The sequence below is a fragment of the Uloborus diversus genome, chromosome 1, assembly GCF_026930045.1.
Source record: "Uloborus diversus isolate 005 chromosome 1, Udiv.v.3.1, whole genome shotgun sequence".
NCBI classification, from domain to species: Eukaryota; Metazoa; Arthropoda; class Arachnida; order Araneae; family Uloboridae; genus Uloborus; species Uloborus diversus.
Genome location: NC_072731.1, coordinates 34,528,434 through 34,545,305, shown reverse-complemented (window position 1 = coordinate 34,545,305; position 16,872 = coordinate 34,528,434). Strand labels below are relative to the sequence as shown.

The window sequence follows — 16,872 nt, the reverse complement described above, 5'->3', positions numbered from 1 at the left end:
AATGACGTCCTCACCGTTTCAGAGCTCGGAGGCGACTGAGGCATGGCTCGCTGAAAACCTTAGGGTTCCCCCCACCACTTCCAAGCGGTCGCGCCGCTCGGCGGTGTACGGTCGCGTCACAATAAAATAAGACTCATTACTTTCCGGACAAACTCTGCATGTATCGATAACATTTAAATGCAAAAATGTTGTGTTTTACTGCAGATGTTATTAATTTATTTGTTTGTTAATGCCCCTCAGGTGATCTGTGAGCTTGGACGTGCTATGTCCTGGTCGTCCCAAACTAGGAAAAAAGAAGATGGAAAGAATTACTCTCCACTTAAATCCGATAACGGTAAGAAACTGCTTGCGTTCAAAATACACTATGAGCAACACATTCATGAGTGTTTTAGCTTCACATGTTAACTAGATATCTGGGAAAAAAAGGGGGTTAGTTAGGGAAGCTACAAAATAAAACAAAGACATCTTATAAAAATTATTCTATTTTTTACCAGTTGAACGTTTTTTTTTTTTTTTTTATGACAGTGTAGTAGTGAATAATAGATTTAAGGGTAAAAAGGATCGTGTGATGAAGAGAAGGTCGTTTATAAATAATTCGATTCCGAGGCATATCGACACCTGCATTATAAACATAGAAAAATGAAATGAAAAAACACAGACGTCAGTCAACGGTCAAATGACAACAATATGCAATTCGTGATTGCTCAAAACTAAATGTAAAAATCGCTTTCTACTGCAAAAAAAAAAAAAATGTTTTATTAATGTTTTTGATACGTATATAGATTGTACAAGGGCTAAAACGGAGTAGATCCCCCTCCTCCTAATGTTCTCTTTTTCTATAGTCGAAGCTTGTGCAATAAAGAAACCTTCATTCTAGATTATTTAGTCAAAAAATTATATTTTAGTGAACACATTATATTTTATCGTGAAAATATTTAGTAAATTTATAGAATCCCAAAAACCCAATATATTTGACCAACATTAGCTGTATTTTGATGTACCTTCTATATAGTTTTTTTACCACACTTATTATGTTTGTCCAATGTTACCCATAAAGTATTTTAGCAATAGTTCTTGTTTTTGGCAAGAATATCTGTAATTTTTTAAACATTAATTTTAATTGTTAATAATACCATCTTATTCAGCAGTAAGAAAACTTCTGTTACATATTTCTATAATATGATACAGAATTCCTGAAATTTCCGCTATATTTTTCATGCTATTATGTATATAAATGCACAACAACTAGCTACTATTTTTGATAACATAATCCATAAATACTTAACTAGCTTTTATACTTCTATAAGCGCATCATGTAACTTGCCCAGTAAATTCATTATCATCAGTATCAGTACCCAATACACTTAAGGTTCTGTCGAATTTGTATTACTGTATCACTTACAGTTGTATCACTTACATTTCAAAGGCGATATGGAATAAACTACAGTAACACCTGATATTAAACTAATTATTCCGTTACATAACTTTCTTTGCTTGGATTCAAGTGTTCAATTTATTTTAATGTATGCAAACAAATACGAAAGAAAGGCGTCCAACTATGTATTTTATTTCGTCAATATTTATCCCTAACTAGTAGCTTCGATTTCAAACCGACTAGCTCGACAGCCTGCAGGAGTCATTTGCATTCATAATGGGAGCATTTACAGGTAAAAATACACCCTTTTGTTAAGAACAATTCTCATAGACAAAGAAAACAAACATTATTGAGTGCTTTGCTGTACAGCGGCGGGAAAGCTAATGAACTCAAAAATCATTAACTGTCGCGTAAATGAAAAGGGAAACTCGTATCCACGGGAAATGAAACCTTTATCTTGTTGACATTCAGGCTGTTAAGGATGGAGGATGATATGGGTTTTTGCTCCACTGATTTCTGATATGGATGGAGTTTTGCTTCAAAGCAAACAGCCAACTCGGGGTTATGTTTATTTCTGCGGATTCGGTATTAATCTTCCTTTTGTTGGAAACGAGGAAGCTAGTGTATGGGGTGATATATTAAGGAGTGCGGAGATTTATTTCGTGATTTAAACAAAAGAGAAAATCTTTGATATTCTTTCACCGGTGGAAGATATTTATTTGAATGTGGATCAGATTCTGGTGCGTATAAGCTCCGAACATTTGTGTCCACCAGAGTGTCAAACCCCGTCTCAAATGATTTTTGAATTACATTTTTTTGAAAAATCAAAATCTTGATATTGGTTTTAAAAAAATATATTGCGTAAAAATTACACTAATGTTTTTTGAAAATATAAAAAATAAAATGTATCTGAGTTTATTGTGCCTTTCTTCCTTTATATTTGATGTTCCTTTTTTTTAAATTGAAGGTTAAAGTCTAGTTAATTCATGAACTAATTAAATATCGTAAAATAGTTGTATCTTTGTATCTCTTAAAGACTACGTAGACACATATAAAATGCCCCATCAATGTATGCAAAATCTACTGAATCAATGTTCACAAAATTTATATCATCTCATTTCAAAGACTTATATAAAAAAATTCAACATTATGCCCCAAGGTTTATGATCTTTTAAGAGTTAACATCACTGATGCATTTTAGTTGTGCACCGGCGTATTTGCGATACTGAAGCGCTGGCAGTGAAATTTGTTATGTACCACTATATTAGGTCAGATATGAGGACGGTCGTACGCCAGCTCATTTTCCAATGTGGGATAACTTTATTTTGAGTACATATTTTACAGACTATAACTCGGTGTGGGATTTGTATACCTATATTTAGAGATCATAATGTTGCGGAAATGCTTTACTAGAAGCCTAATTTTGAAAAATTGAACTTCTTTCGTTTTAAAGGTTGATGGAAATATATATTTTTTTAGTTAAAATTTGACGGTTTAACCTGACAAAAGTTTTCTGAAATGCATTAGAAAGCATAAAACGATCTTAATTATACGTTGTTTTTTAATTATAGTGAATGTTTCAAAAAAATTGCACTTTTGTTAATCAAGGGAAAATAAAAAGATCTTCAAATGCAGCAAAATGTTCTAAAGTTTATGAGATCAACACACTCATTGGCGGCGATTTTAGTAGGCTCTAAATGTAAGTTTGCGAATGGAACGCAAAATGTTTGTTTAAATGTAAAACTATTAAAAAATTATACTAAAAATTATCTAAAAAATTAAATTTTAACTCATTTGAATGTATTAATATGATAGTCGTTTATAGATGAACAATAAAGAATTGTACACTTTTTTTTTTAATCTTAGCTAAAGAAAGATTACCGAACTAGTTCTTGAAGCAATTAATAAGGTCAAAAATTATCAAAGATTCTTACAAAAATCATGAGCATTGATTAATTGGAGTTGCTCTTCTAGTTCTTAAAGTTTCTTTCCTAAGCGTTTTAAATTAAATATGATCCTGCCAAATAGTAAAAATATATAGCATGAAAAAATATTTCCAAGGTTCAAAATTTTAAAAATAAAAATAAATTTAAAAAAATCATCCAAAAAAAAAAAAAGAAAGAAATTGCTCAAATCACATAATGGTTATTTCCAAACCTTTTAATAAACAAATACCTATGTTTAGTAATCCTTAAACCTGTTATGTTTAGTAAGCATAGACCGAATAAAGCTCGGACTGTAAAAGCTTTATTGCATTATTCTGTCATAATCAATCCGTGATTGGAGTGTTGTATTATAAGTGTCTAGGATTCTTAGGACACCCTATATTTTATTAGAGGAATGATTTGTAACGCTTCAGTTAATTTATAAATAACATCCATAGTTTTTTAAATGGCAGATTGCTCTTTAAACTAAGTAGTTCTACCCTTCTACAAACTTCTAATTAATATTTTAAACATTTCACCTTTTCTGCCTGTATTATCTTTTAAGTAGAAACACTTCATTTTCCGAAGTTATTTTATTTGGAACAATCTACAAGCGTAATAGTTAGCAGTGTACAGCTGCAATATTGTACTAATTATTTTGAGAATATTTTTCGGAAAGATTTTTTTTTATGCATTCACTGGCGTATTGTCACAAAATACGCAAATGCAAACTAACTTGGAAAGCATTCTTCATTTCTGTGATGAATAAATTTTGCAATCTTGCCTAATTTCAAGGAGATTGAGACAACATTTTATTTTGTTTTTTAACTTTGAATTAAGTTTAACTGTCTAGCTCATGTCAGATTTGGTCTACTAAAGACTAATATATGAACCTAATTCTTATAACAAATATCAATTTCAATTTATAATGACTTTAATTCCCGTAAATGAATCAGCCTTAAGGGCCTTATATCCTTCATATAATTCATGATACTTATTGAGGAATTACTTAAAATGTTCTTTTTACAATGAATAACTTTTTTTGGTAAGAAAATATAGATAATAAGATACGGTAACTGCATTTTTTTTATTATATTTAGATAAAAGCAATGGTAAAACTTTGCAAAAGCATCACCCCTCAAGCTATTATCAGTCATTACTTGTCAAATAATGAAAATTAACTGCCATCAAAAGCATAATTTGACAACTCTTTCAAATCGGTGTAAAATTATTCTTGTTAATCGCACAACCCTATCAGTAATATTGAAATAACAATAAACAAAACTCTAAACAGCTATTATTATTTTTTGTTAGAAGTAATATTTACAATATCATTTGAAGATATATGATAATGAACTCAAAAAGGAAAATAAAATAAAGTTCAAAACGATGAAGGGCAACAAAGGAAAATATTCGCAGAAAATAAAGATTTTATCTTCGTTGACAGGAAAGCCTTTAAGGTAAAGGGGAAGACTTTGAGATTTTGTTCCTATAACATTTAATAGCTATCGACTATCCCGTAAAAAGAAAGAATCTGATTGGGGCGTCCGTGTGGCACACCATTAGTTCCTGTCTGAAAGGTAGTATGCAGATTTATGGAACTAATATGTATTGTGGGAAATATTTACCTGGAAGAAAATGCAAAAGTAAAAAAATATTTGCTCTTCTCTGAAATATATTAATTTTGTTTTATACAATGGAATTTTTTCATTATTAAAAACATAAAGCGTAAACAGTCTTTCTTCGTTTGAATAAAATATCTATCTTCTTGATAATGTATTACTAAAAATGCCATGAGGTTAGAAATAAAGTAATGTTGAAATTATTTTTGAAAGTCATTATTAGCTTACTGTAGTCAGTAAGCCAAATTTGTGGCTACAAATCTGTGTTCGTTTAGTTTAAGATTTATTACGATATACCATTTTTTTTTAAATACTGTTTGTTTTTTACTTGTTTTCGAAACGAACTGTTTCAGTTTGTAGAACTAGTGTCGACGAAAACTTGTTCCGAAGAAATATATTCGAAACAAATACATAGTTTTTTTCTTTATGTTGTTTGACTTTTGTTTCGTAGTAGAACGCACGAGCTGGTGCATTTTTCTACTTTGCTATTTATTTGGCGGAGTTGTGTCAAAACTTTTGAAGATGTTAGTCTAAATATAAAGGGGTATTAGCATCACTTCTCAGAAATTTATTTAGCTTTAAACCAGTTTATACCTGTCAAAAAATCCACTTTTTTATGTCATAAAATGTTATTAAAACTATTCAAGAATATATTGACAAAATTGGAGTGAAAAATTCTGCTTAGTTCCGATGCAATGAGCACTTTTGTTTGTTTTCAAAAAGTATCATGAGCAGCAAGAAAAAACAGCTTGTTTCAACAAAAAAATATTTAGGGTAGACCGGGGCACATTTACGAGGATTTTTTCAATGAATTTTCTAATTTTTATGTTTGAATCTAGGAAATTTTAGACATTGTGGTTTTATGAAGCAGTTATTGAAGTCAAAATTTGTATATTCAGTTGTTGCTCAGCTTGTAATTTTAACCGTAAAAAAATGTTTTTTGAGTCCGACTTGGTTGCGTAAACTTGCCACGAATACGGGTCAAGTTTACGGATGTTACAACAAACAGTAGAACTGTTTTATATATATATTTTTTTATATAATGGCAGGTAGCTAGTCAACTATTTTCGCATTGATAACTTCATATTTGATTGGCAAATGTATCAAACCACAATTAGTTAAGCTTACCCGCTTTGGGCTCCTGGTAGGGCAAAGCGAGTTTTTCAAATTTTTGTAAAAATTGATAGTAAATAAATATTAGGTTTGAAATAATACAAAAATCACTTTTTTTTTTCAAGTTCAAGAACACTGCTAGGAAATAAAACCAAAATTGTTGCGATAAAAATCCAGAAACTACATATTTCGAGCGTTCTTTAAAAACCTACCGTTTTGTGCCACCCTCCACTATTTGCAGGCTGTTTTGTGCAACACAGCTTTGTAGGCTGTTACCATCGAATAACTGTCCATGCGTCCATAGACAAAAATTAAAAAAAAAAAAGCCTCATTTTCTTCTAGTCATTATTTTGAAAAAAATAGTAGAAAAAAATCATGTTTTACTATTTAAAAAAAATATATAAACATGTGAGTTGCATTTTAAGAAGTGAAATGTTTAAAAAAACACACGCGTTAGTAGCTTAACACAAAGGCAGATTTTAAAGCGTTTTGCAGTTGTGTGTTAATGCACTAAAAGCTGTAGTCAATTTTGTCTCACCCTCTCAAACTTAACTTATTTTATTGGCTGACTTTTTTATTTTATTTTTTTTTAACTTGAAAACAGATATATCTCAGAGGTTTCTTGTCCAATTTTTCTAAACAGATGTAACTCCAACAGTGACTGAAACAACGACATTGGACTCTTCAAAAGAATATGAACAGAAAGGTGCAGTTTCTTCACCTAACCATGCCTTATTCGATGCATCAGCGCCATGCTGTGGAGATTGTGGAAATATAATGTGCAGCTTAAGTCCAGCTCGTTTAGATGATGACTTTGATGATGCGGAAGATGGCAGCCTAAGAAGAAGAAGAACGCAATCTGACGGATGCTATGATAGGTGTAAAAGAAACGTAAGTTAAAACGATTACGGTTCTTCTGAAATAGGTAGGTACCACATGCTGAAGCCATGTTTCCAGGTTGAAGGTCAATAGGGAGAGAGAGAGGTAAACGTATCACGGAAATTATATGATAGTTCATGAAATTCTAAAGTTTTCCAATGAATTTGAATATACTTTTGACCACTATACATGAACATTTTGTATTTGCTATTATTAATGAGCATTGGATCATGAGAATTTTTAAACCATTTTATTTAATAACAAGTTTCAGCTTTCCTAACTAGCGTCTGCTTCAAATGCCTATCGTACTATTTGTATTGACTTTATGTGTTAGGAGAAAGGGAGGCGTGACCTCATATCAATGTTAAAAGAGGGTGAAGAACCTGAAAAAGCTGAGAAGCCCTGCCCAATTAGACAATATGCTTTTTTTTTGGACTTGAATAATTTTGCTTACGTTCATTTTTTTGTTTATTATAACTTCCTTCATCGAGAAATGTAAAACTTTGTTGGCATGGCATTTTCCCGAGGATTTCTTGCATTGAAGATTACACTGTGTGACAAGATTTTTCTAATATGAATACTATCACTTGTATTGAATTACTTACACAATTGTAACCAAAGCTGCCAAATGATATGGATGTCTAACACGTCCTGTTTCTTAGTTATATCCTTTATAACATTTTCCCTCACCCTCGTTTATAATATGGTAAAAATAAGTTAATTTCATATTTATTTCTATAATTAGAGGCATAGAACAGCTTATTAGTATATACTGCAAAAACTATCATTTTCAACAGTTATTGTTTAATAGAATATTTTATTACAATTAGAATAACTGTAGTTTTCTGAAAAGGCAGAGGTTAGTTTTTGAATTTACCTCTTAATTCGTAAGAAAATAATTCCTCTCTACCCTCAATATAAATTTTCTCTTAGCTATTTTTGTCAAAGCTATGGACAAAATAGCAAACGATTTTTGCATTTGAAAAGTGTTCTTCCCAAATCGAGTCATGTTAAATTAAAATTAAGGCATTTTTATCAGCCAACAAATAAGAAAACTTATGAAGAACGATGACCTTAAAAAAAATCTCACCTGAAAAGAACAAGCGGCTTGGTTATCTTTAAAGGAGAAAATTTTAGGATTTTTAGTTAGTCATAAGACTAAAAATGCCAAATTTTAAGTGAAAAACTTGCAAAAACTATGAAACAATGAGGTGCAGAATGTCCTTGAAGATACATTTGCATTCCCACTTCGATTTTTTCCCTCCTAATCTTGCAGTGGCGAGTGATGAGCAAGGGGAACACTTTCATCAAGAACTTAAACGTATAGAAGAACGGTACCAATGAAAATGGAATGCAAAAACGTAATGAAATTGCTGTTGGTTACTATTTACATAAGAAAAAGTAAAATTTTCGTCTTTTCCTTTTGTGAAATGTGACTTATTTCTCTACTTAAAGCTAAAACTTGTGCTATTTATGCTCACAAGGTATGCATAAGTGTATATTGTAACTATATTTGCATTAATATTCAAAATATAAGTAAAGAAACATGTTTAGATTTGATTTTTAAAAATTCAGTTTTTAGCAATTTATCTAAATTAAAATTTGTGATACCTTTAAAATGGTAGGTACGTGTTACAAGAATTTAGTTTATATTTTTATGTTTAACAGGTCCAAATTGACATGAATCAGCTATTTAACTCAATGTTATAAAAAAAAGAAAAATTTTGTCAGTGTTACCTGTTAGCCGTTTTTGCTGCCAACTCGTCGTTAAAAAGGAAAAACTCGTTTAAGGTAGACTAGCCTGCAAAAAAAAAAAAAAAAATACAAAAATAATATTAAAATAAGGAAGAACTTGGTACCTTATAGATAAAGTGCATTTCGTTTGTTTTTTTTTTCAATAGGGGATTTACGCGTCTTGTTACTTAGCTTTTCAGAAGTATAAAGTTCTTCGGGTTTTCATAAACAAAATTTCATTTTATTAACCCGTAAATGACAATCCAGGAATTCAAATCATAACACATAAAAGCTGTTTAGGAATATACTGACGGAAAAAATCCAAACACCAAGAAATAATTCTTGTAGATTAATGAAATTTGGACAGTTCATTGGTAAAGTCTTCTTTCGGATGTATAAACACGCCTACCAAATTTCATTTAGATAGCTCAAGTCTTTCTTGGTGTTGGGATTTTTTCCGCCAGTGTATATACAGCAATAAATTGAACATAAAAGCTGTTATATTTACTAAATGTACTAATTCGCAACTAAGTTTAACAAATCATAACCATGTGAATAAGCATGATCAACTTCAGCTGCTCTCTCTCTAGCGGGATCTCTTGTAATCAATTAGAAAAAAAGAACTGAATCTAAGATGGGAAGTTGAAGGGTATTTGCTGCTATAAAGTCACTCAAATTATAATGTTTCTTTTAATTTATCAGTTTGAAAATAGTTTTGAAGCCTTTTACTTAAACTTGAAAAAATAGGATACATAATGGTTACATGAAACAAACATTTTATGCAAATTTATAATTTTTTTGAAGAAAGGTTGTTAAACTATGTTTTTGTTTTCAGAGCCCCAGTTTAGACTCTTCTAGAGAATTACTTTCACCGTCTGCCCCAGAAGAGAAAGAAGCTGTAAGTTGTTTTGTCAGTTCCACCATCTTAGTCATTTTTCAAATGCGGTTAATTTTCTCACACCAGTCAAGCGTTATAATGTTTTCACTTATAACATTTTCGCCATGCCAGAAACTTACGTTAAATTAAAATAAAATGTTGAAAAAGTTACATTATTATGCTATCAAGTGGAGATGCATAAAGACTTCTGACTCTAAGTGCTTTGTTTTAATAAAGAAGGAAACATTGAGTATATTTTGATTTGAAATTTCCGAAACAGGTTTTAACACCGAAGCAAACAATGTGTTTTGTCTTTATTCATTTAATTATATTCATCCTCACTACACTATTATTTCTGACATTGAACGTTATACAGTCAAACTCGTTCATAGCGTGTGAAAGGGGATCACGACATTTCCTCGTTATAACCGAGTGCTCGTAAAAAACGAGTCGGTGAAAAAAAACTTAAAATTCTTACATACTTGCTTTGCTTGTTTTCCATTTCTCTAGACTGCCAAAGAATTTGATACTTTGAACTATCTCAATGTCTCTTTCTTGTGCTATTGATGTCTTTCGGGGTATATTCATTGGCCAAAACATCGTCATTTTCACCCCGGCTACGGAAAACGGTTGACGTTTTTCTGCATTTCCAAAGACTTTGAGTATGTTGATGGTGTTTCAGCTTCAAATCCTTTAATTTTTGCTATCGTAGGAAATTTCTTTGGTTTGTTTCATTTAAATTAACTTCAACTTAAGCTACAATATTATCAAAAATAATCAATCAGAAATAATTATTTCGGGAGTGATAATATTGGTCAACAAATAAGTAATTATTCAATGTTTTTCATACTAAAAATTCAAAAAAATGCCGTCATTACTTGTTATAAGAATTTAAAACTCATCATTTTGCCGAAAGTCAATAGAAATTTTATCATTCACAAAAGACTTGCTCGGTTTAAGCAGGGTTTAATCAGTGAAAGCGAGTTTTCCACCATAGACATCACATCGTACCAACCAAATCTTTCTGATTTCCTTGTTAAAACCGAGTTCTCGTAAAATCAAGGTTCGTTATAAGCAAGTTCGACTGTGCTTGCATCTATATAATAAAGGATATATATATATATATATATATATATATATATATATATATATATATATATATATATATATATATATATATATATATATATATATATATTATATTATATTATATATATATGTGTGTGTGTGTGTTCTTCGGACGTTCAAAAACATTTTGTACAAATTTAGTCTACTGCTTACATCTAGTTGCATAAAACCTTACTTATTTCTTAAGGTTCAAAGAGAGTCGCCAACGTCTTACCCCTGTTCGCAATCCACTTGGAGCGTTCGAGTTCGAGATCTTAAAAGAGAAGTAAAACAACGAATAGGAAAACTTCGTCCGACTACGAAAAACTCTTCGTCCCAGCCAAATTCTGTAAGTAGTAAACCAGATGCATGTTCTCAACCCAAGTATTTTACAATGCAATCTTTCTCATGAAACATGACGTATGTTTAAGTATATGTCTGAAAGCGTGCATGCGAAAGTTGCGTTATCGATTTGACTAAAATTCGGTGCAAAATCATATTAGAATACGAAGATGCACACCGTTAGATTACAACTATTCTTATTTCCCCAAAAATTTGATTTTGATTTATTTTATCATACTTGTAAGCAAATTTAAGATTATCTCGTAAATTTTAAGATTTTCACTGCTTTTAAACACCATTGTAAAACTATATAATATAATCTTTTAGGAAATAGTAAAAGTAAAAAAGCACAATAGTAATAGTAAAAAAAATAAAGTTTTTGAGAAGAAAGGTAAGTACAACTGTATTTTTATACTGGAATTTTCGCCTGGAAGTTTCAATTGTTTTAAATGGTCTTGTTATTTTGTTGTTTTAGTTTTATAATTTTATGTTAAACGTTCAAAAAATATAATTTTTTTCATTGCACAATCTGAAAAAAAAAAAAAACTTTTATTTTAAAATTGACGTGTATAATATAAAAAATCAATTTGAAAGCGCAGAAAAAATAAGGTGACATTTTGTTAGAGGGAAGTGCAGCACAGGAACGTATCCTCCACCTGATCCTTTTTAATCTTCATAAGAAGGTTGAAGTTCTTATGCCCTTCATCGTTTAATTGGGTTTGGATCATTTGGGTTTACAGACTACGTTTCTAGAGCTATCAAATCACAGGAACAAATAACGGTACACTGCAATGGATGAAAAGACATCCGACAAAAGTCGGATGTCTTTTCATCCATAAGCTCACTAGGTATTGCATTGAAAAAGGCGTTGCCTGAAACGCCGAAACATATGTCTGCAATAATCTGCGAATTTGTGCTTTTTAGACGTTGTTACTTAACGTTACTTTACTGTTCAGCACAAAGATATTTATTTATCTTAATCTGAATGTGATTCATTATGCTGAAGTTCTTTAAATTCGGAATTCTATCAAATTTTCTTGATCTGATTGTTATTTACTATGAAAACTTTCTCATTTTTTACGCTTGCGACATTTTCCATCAGCCTCTGTCACAAGTTTTGCTCATATCTGTACCGATTGAGTGGGTTATAAAATATTCAAGTTATGGCAGGGCTTTGACTTCCAATGAATATTAAACATCCGTTTAAATGCTTTACTTTTTTTCCATTATGTTAAAATGACTCAGGACTCAATGCGTGGAGGTAGCAACAAGTCGAGTTCTCTCCCCCCCCCCCTCCCACCCAACTAACCAATCAATTTACACATGTACTGGCTGAGTATGGCACGGAAATTTCACGTTTTCGTTGAAATTTCCATACCCCGATCACAGACTAATTTCAACAGGTGATCCCAGACCCCTCAGTTGATCCCAAAGGTTAACTGTGCTAACTGGATATTATCACTTTATGTTTCCCAAATAAATACAACAAGCGTAATGCAGACATTGGAAAGATTATAGTAAAGACCTGCTCTCCTCTTTGGTTTAATATTAAAATGCATTACACCGTGAAAGATGGTCCGAAGCGTATACAAAAGGTCATTCAAATAACAAGACACAAATCCTTGATCCTGTCATTCATAGAAACTCTATCTTTTGTCCTCCAGAGAATATGAAGGGGCGAGGATATTAGAATACACACATCACATTCGAGAATCAGGTACAGGAAAATACTGAAAATCTGAAACCAGTAGTTCATCGCGTTAGATTTCCAAGCTTTCATGAATTATGTTTCAAGCGGCATATCATCTTGAACCTATTGATCGGCTCAGGTGCCAGCTGATACCACTACCATTAAATATAGCAGCAGAAGACTTGGAACTTCATTGAAAGTCAAAGCCCATCCATGAATATTTTATAACACATTCAATCGGTAGAGAGATGAACAAAACTTGTGACAGAGGCTGAAGGAAAATGTCGCAAGCTTGAAAACCTAGAAAGGTTTTCATAGTAAATAACATTCAGATCAAGAACACTTAATGCGAAGCCAGAATTTAAAGAACTTAACTAAGAACTTTAAAGAGCATAATGAATCACACCCGAATTGGTTGGTTGATTTGGTAGGGTGGTGAGTTGTACTCGACTTGCTGCCACAGCCACCTGACTATCCACGTCATTTTGGGCGTCAGGAGGTGGTCCATCGCCCCCCATCACGGATTTGAGAAATAAATGTATTTTTATTTGGAAGGACGTGATTTCTGCTGTTTCCCGTTGAAACTTCCATTGAATTTGCACCCTTCGAACCCCCCCCCCCACTTCGCCTGTAAAAATTTTAAATGACAGGCCTGCACGTAGTGAGCCCTGAGTCATTTCAGCGTAAGAAAAATGTATGTAAAACATTAAAACGGATTTTTAATAGTATAGTTTTACAGCCTTAAGTCAGCTTAAGAATTTTTGAAACAATATGACTTTTACTTTAAAAATGGTATTTTAAGGCTTTCGGCGCGAATTCAAATGATCGACAATGTGCCCCCAAATTTTTTATATACATTTCGATAAGTACAAAATGCATTTTTTATACTATTAGAAGAGAAATAAATTTTTTTTAAAAAATTGAGGATTTTTTCTATTTTTTCTCAACTTGTGGTGTTTCAAAAATGGTTTATAACCTTTTTTAATTATCTCCCCCGTTATTAAGATGCCCATTCACAAGTTTTCTCCGCTATTAGAAATTGATTATAAGAAATAAGTGTTTTTCGACCCACCCTAATGCACTCGTGTATATAACTAAAAAATTTGATTTAAAATACTGCAAAAAAGCAATATAGTATTAGGGAAAAACAGTTCCGAGTAATTTTTATGACCATTTAATAAAATGTGCCACTAGAGGTATGGGGGTGTAATCTTTAAGCATACATATTTTTTTGGTTTTGCAAGGTGAGACACTGTTTTTGTTGTGTGGACAGTCCTGATATAATGCATTTTAACGATATTTAAGTCTCTCAAACAAGTGTTTATGTGGGAAAAAAATTAAGTTTTAGCTCTCGTACTTTGGGGATTTTAATATCCAAAAATATTCGCTAATAGGTAGTAATTTTTGTTGGTGGTTTGCAACAGTAGTTTTATTACTCACTATTATCTTAGTACGAATGCCAACTACACCTAAGTAAAAACACGCTGGATACCATGTTTGCAATTTACACATGACCCCTTAATTTTCCAAAAAGTTAATAGTAAACTTCAAAATTAATTGCATAAGACTTGGGTCGGGCTTTTGGGGAAAAAAACTGAGTGGTTAAAGTGAAAAACAACGTAAATAAAGCACAAATATTGGAGAAGATATAGCATATAGCTATTTCAAGGCTACAATGGAGCCTCTTCATCAGTGCAGAAAGTTAAATACAAAGACTGGGAAATCGTATAACATGTTATATTTTTTAATTCCATTTTTAATTAAAAAATCTCATGGTGACAAATCTTATTTTATTTCCAGTCAAAATTATATCTATGATCAAATACATTTAAACGTATTTTGTTTTTACGTTCTATATTCAGTATTGTAATAGTCTTACAAATTTATATGAAATCTTTATAAAATATTTTTCAGATATCTACGTTGGACAGTCCACAAAAAGATGATGTTTCAAAGACGTTTTCTGATGAAAGTCCAAAAGAAAGTGAGAAACCAATAGGTACTTAAAATTTTACTTTTGATGAGAAAAAAGAATTTCTTCATTTAACAGAACTTATTACAAATATTAGTCGCAATTATAAAATAATTTAAAATGAATATATAAGATGTTTTTTTTTTTTCAACTTTTCATTTCTGTGACACTTATGTATGTGGAACAGTTTCTTGAACATGATCTGAATCAAGACATATTTTTCGGTTTTGAAGCTGAATTGACTTTTACCCTTCACACATATACGACGCAAGGTCTTAACTCTCACGAAATTTCGTTTATTGTTAGGAGCAAACCCCGTAGAATCTGCTTCACTCTTTTGAAAGTTCTTTTTTCATATCATATTTTAAAAAAATGTTGTTTATAATTGAGGAGTGCTTTTGTTTTATTTCGAAAATTTAGGATACAGATACAAACTGTTAAGAGCTTCAAAGTTTCTTTCGATCATCGCGGGTTACCCAAAAGTCTATATTTTCATAGTACATCATTAATTCAATTTTCTTCACAATAGTTTTTCGGAAGGCAAAACACAGTTTGTGTCATATAATATACAAGTCAAAAATAAATCAAAGATAATTGTTTCATTGCACAGGTCCTACCTTACTAACATTTCTTTTAAGCATTTCTTGGGATTGTTTCATAGTAAAACTGAGTGCAAAAAACCAGATCGGCTGGACACCTCCATCTATCATTAATCTTAAATGAACCACCTTCCATAAGTCAGGAAAAAATATGTTGTTAAAGTCTTAATTCTCATAGTACATCATTAATATAATTTTCTTCACAATAGTTTTTCAGAACGTAAAACACAATTTGTGTCACAAAATACATAAGTCAAAAATATATCAAAGATAATTGTTTCATTGCAAAGGTCCTATCAGCAATCAAGGATTTATATGTGAAGAAGGGGATCCCCCAAAAGTGTTGGGGAAAGCAAGAGCATTAGTCGATAGCACACCCAGCCCGTACGATAAAGAAGGACTCGCATTTAAGGTAAGGTTCCTAAACTGGTTTTAAAATAAAACAGTATTATTTATCTAGAAACTTGCTTAATAATTCAGAAACTTTCTCAATATAACAAAATAAATCAGTAAGCTTCCAAAAAACTTAGATATGTTTATAATTATAACCCCTAAAACATTGAAAATGTAGTCAAACTAAGGCTGAATTGCAAGCAAGTAACCAACCATCTCTTACAATGCTACAGTATCCAGAGACTGAATTTCGCACTCATTTAGGACTCAGTCAATCTAAATGGATCGTAACTGAGCTGGAGGCTAAAAACTTATCAAAGACGGTCAATTAATATTGCACTGATGGCTAAAAATATGGTTTACAACACTGAGAAGTCTCATGTATAACAAGATTTTTTAAAATTACAAGATTTTTATAGGAAATTGTTAGAAGCCTTTGAAATCCTGGAACGTTTCCCGAAAATAATTTGCGACGTTTCGGAATTTTTATACAGTGCATTAAAATACGTATTAAAAAAAAAAAAATAAAATGTCTGAAATGCCATCTTTATTCCGAAATTTTGTAGGATTAATTTTAGAAACCTTCAAGAATGTGATGAAAATCGCTTTAATTTATCACGCAAGAAAATTGAAAGATCTTACGTGATAGTTCAAATGCCTGTTAATAATGTTACCAATTTTTCTGTGTTTTTAGAAGGGAGACGAAATCGAGATTCTTTCTAAGTCCAGCTCGGGGTACTGGTTGGGAAGACTTGGTGACCAAGTTGGACGCTTCAAGTTTATATGTGTGCAAGAAATTCTTCCGAACCCTACAACTCAGCAGAAGAAACCTGATGAATCTACTATCCACATGAATATTCCTGAGAACCTGGAAGAGTTAATGTTGCGATTAGGCATGGAGGTAGGAATAATATAGTATCTGATTTGCACTAAATTTTATTGGGTCAGTTTCAAGTATGTAATATTTGTGTAAGAGTTTCGATTTAGCCAGATCAAATAAGAGCTCCGAAAATTAATCCGAGTTTAAAATATCTGCTTTGCCGTGGAAAGATAAAGCGCTGTATTTGCTTTTTTTTTTTTCATTTTTTAGCATTTTTGTCATTTAATTTCTTTTTCGTAAGAACTTGTTTATTTAGTATCCGCTCAAAATAAGGCACATTACAAAAACGTCAAGTTCCAACATTTCCCTAATATTTGTATGGAAAGCAAAACGCGATTTCTCAAATATTTCAGATATTTTTTTC

At 31.5% G+C, this 16,872-nt stretch overlaps 1 protein-coding gene across 1 annotated transcript in view; it reads left to right on the top strand.

The window, feature by feature from the left end:
- Positions 1-204: 204 nt before the first annotated feature.
- LOC129234346 (SAM and SH3 domain-containing protein 1-like) overlaps positions 205-16,872 on the top strand; it is a 42,731-nt gene continuing 26,063 nt past the window's right edge. Inside the window, exons 1-7 of the mRNA XM_054868338.1 lie at positions 205-334; positions 6,679-6,926; positions 9,484-9,546; positions 10,841-10,981; positions 14,579-14,663; positions 15,526-15,647; positions 16,323-16,529. Coding sequence (XP_054724313.1) covers positions 205-334; positions 6,679-6,926; positions 9,484-9,546; positions 10,841-10,981; positions 14,579-14,663; positions 15,526-15,647; positions 16,323-16,529 — 996 coding nt within the window. The remainder of the gene's footprint in view (positions 335-6,678; positions 6,927-9,483; positions 9,547-10,840; positions 10,982-14,578; positions 14,664-15,525; positions 15,648-16,322; positions 16,530-16,872) is intronic.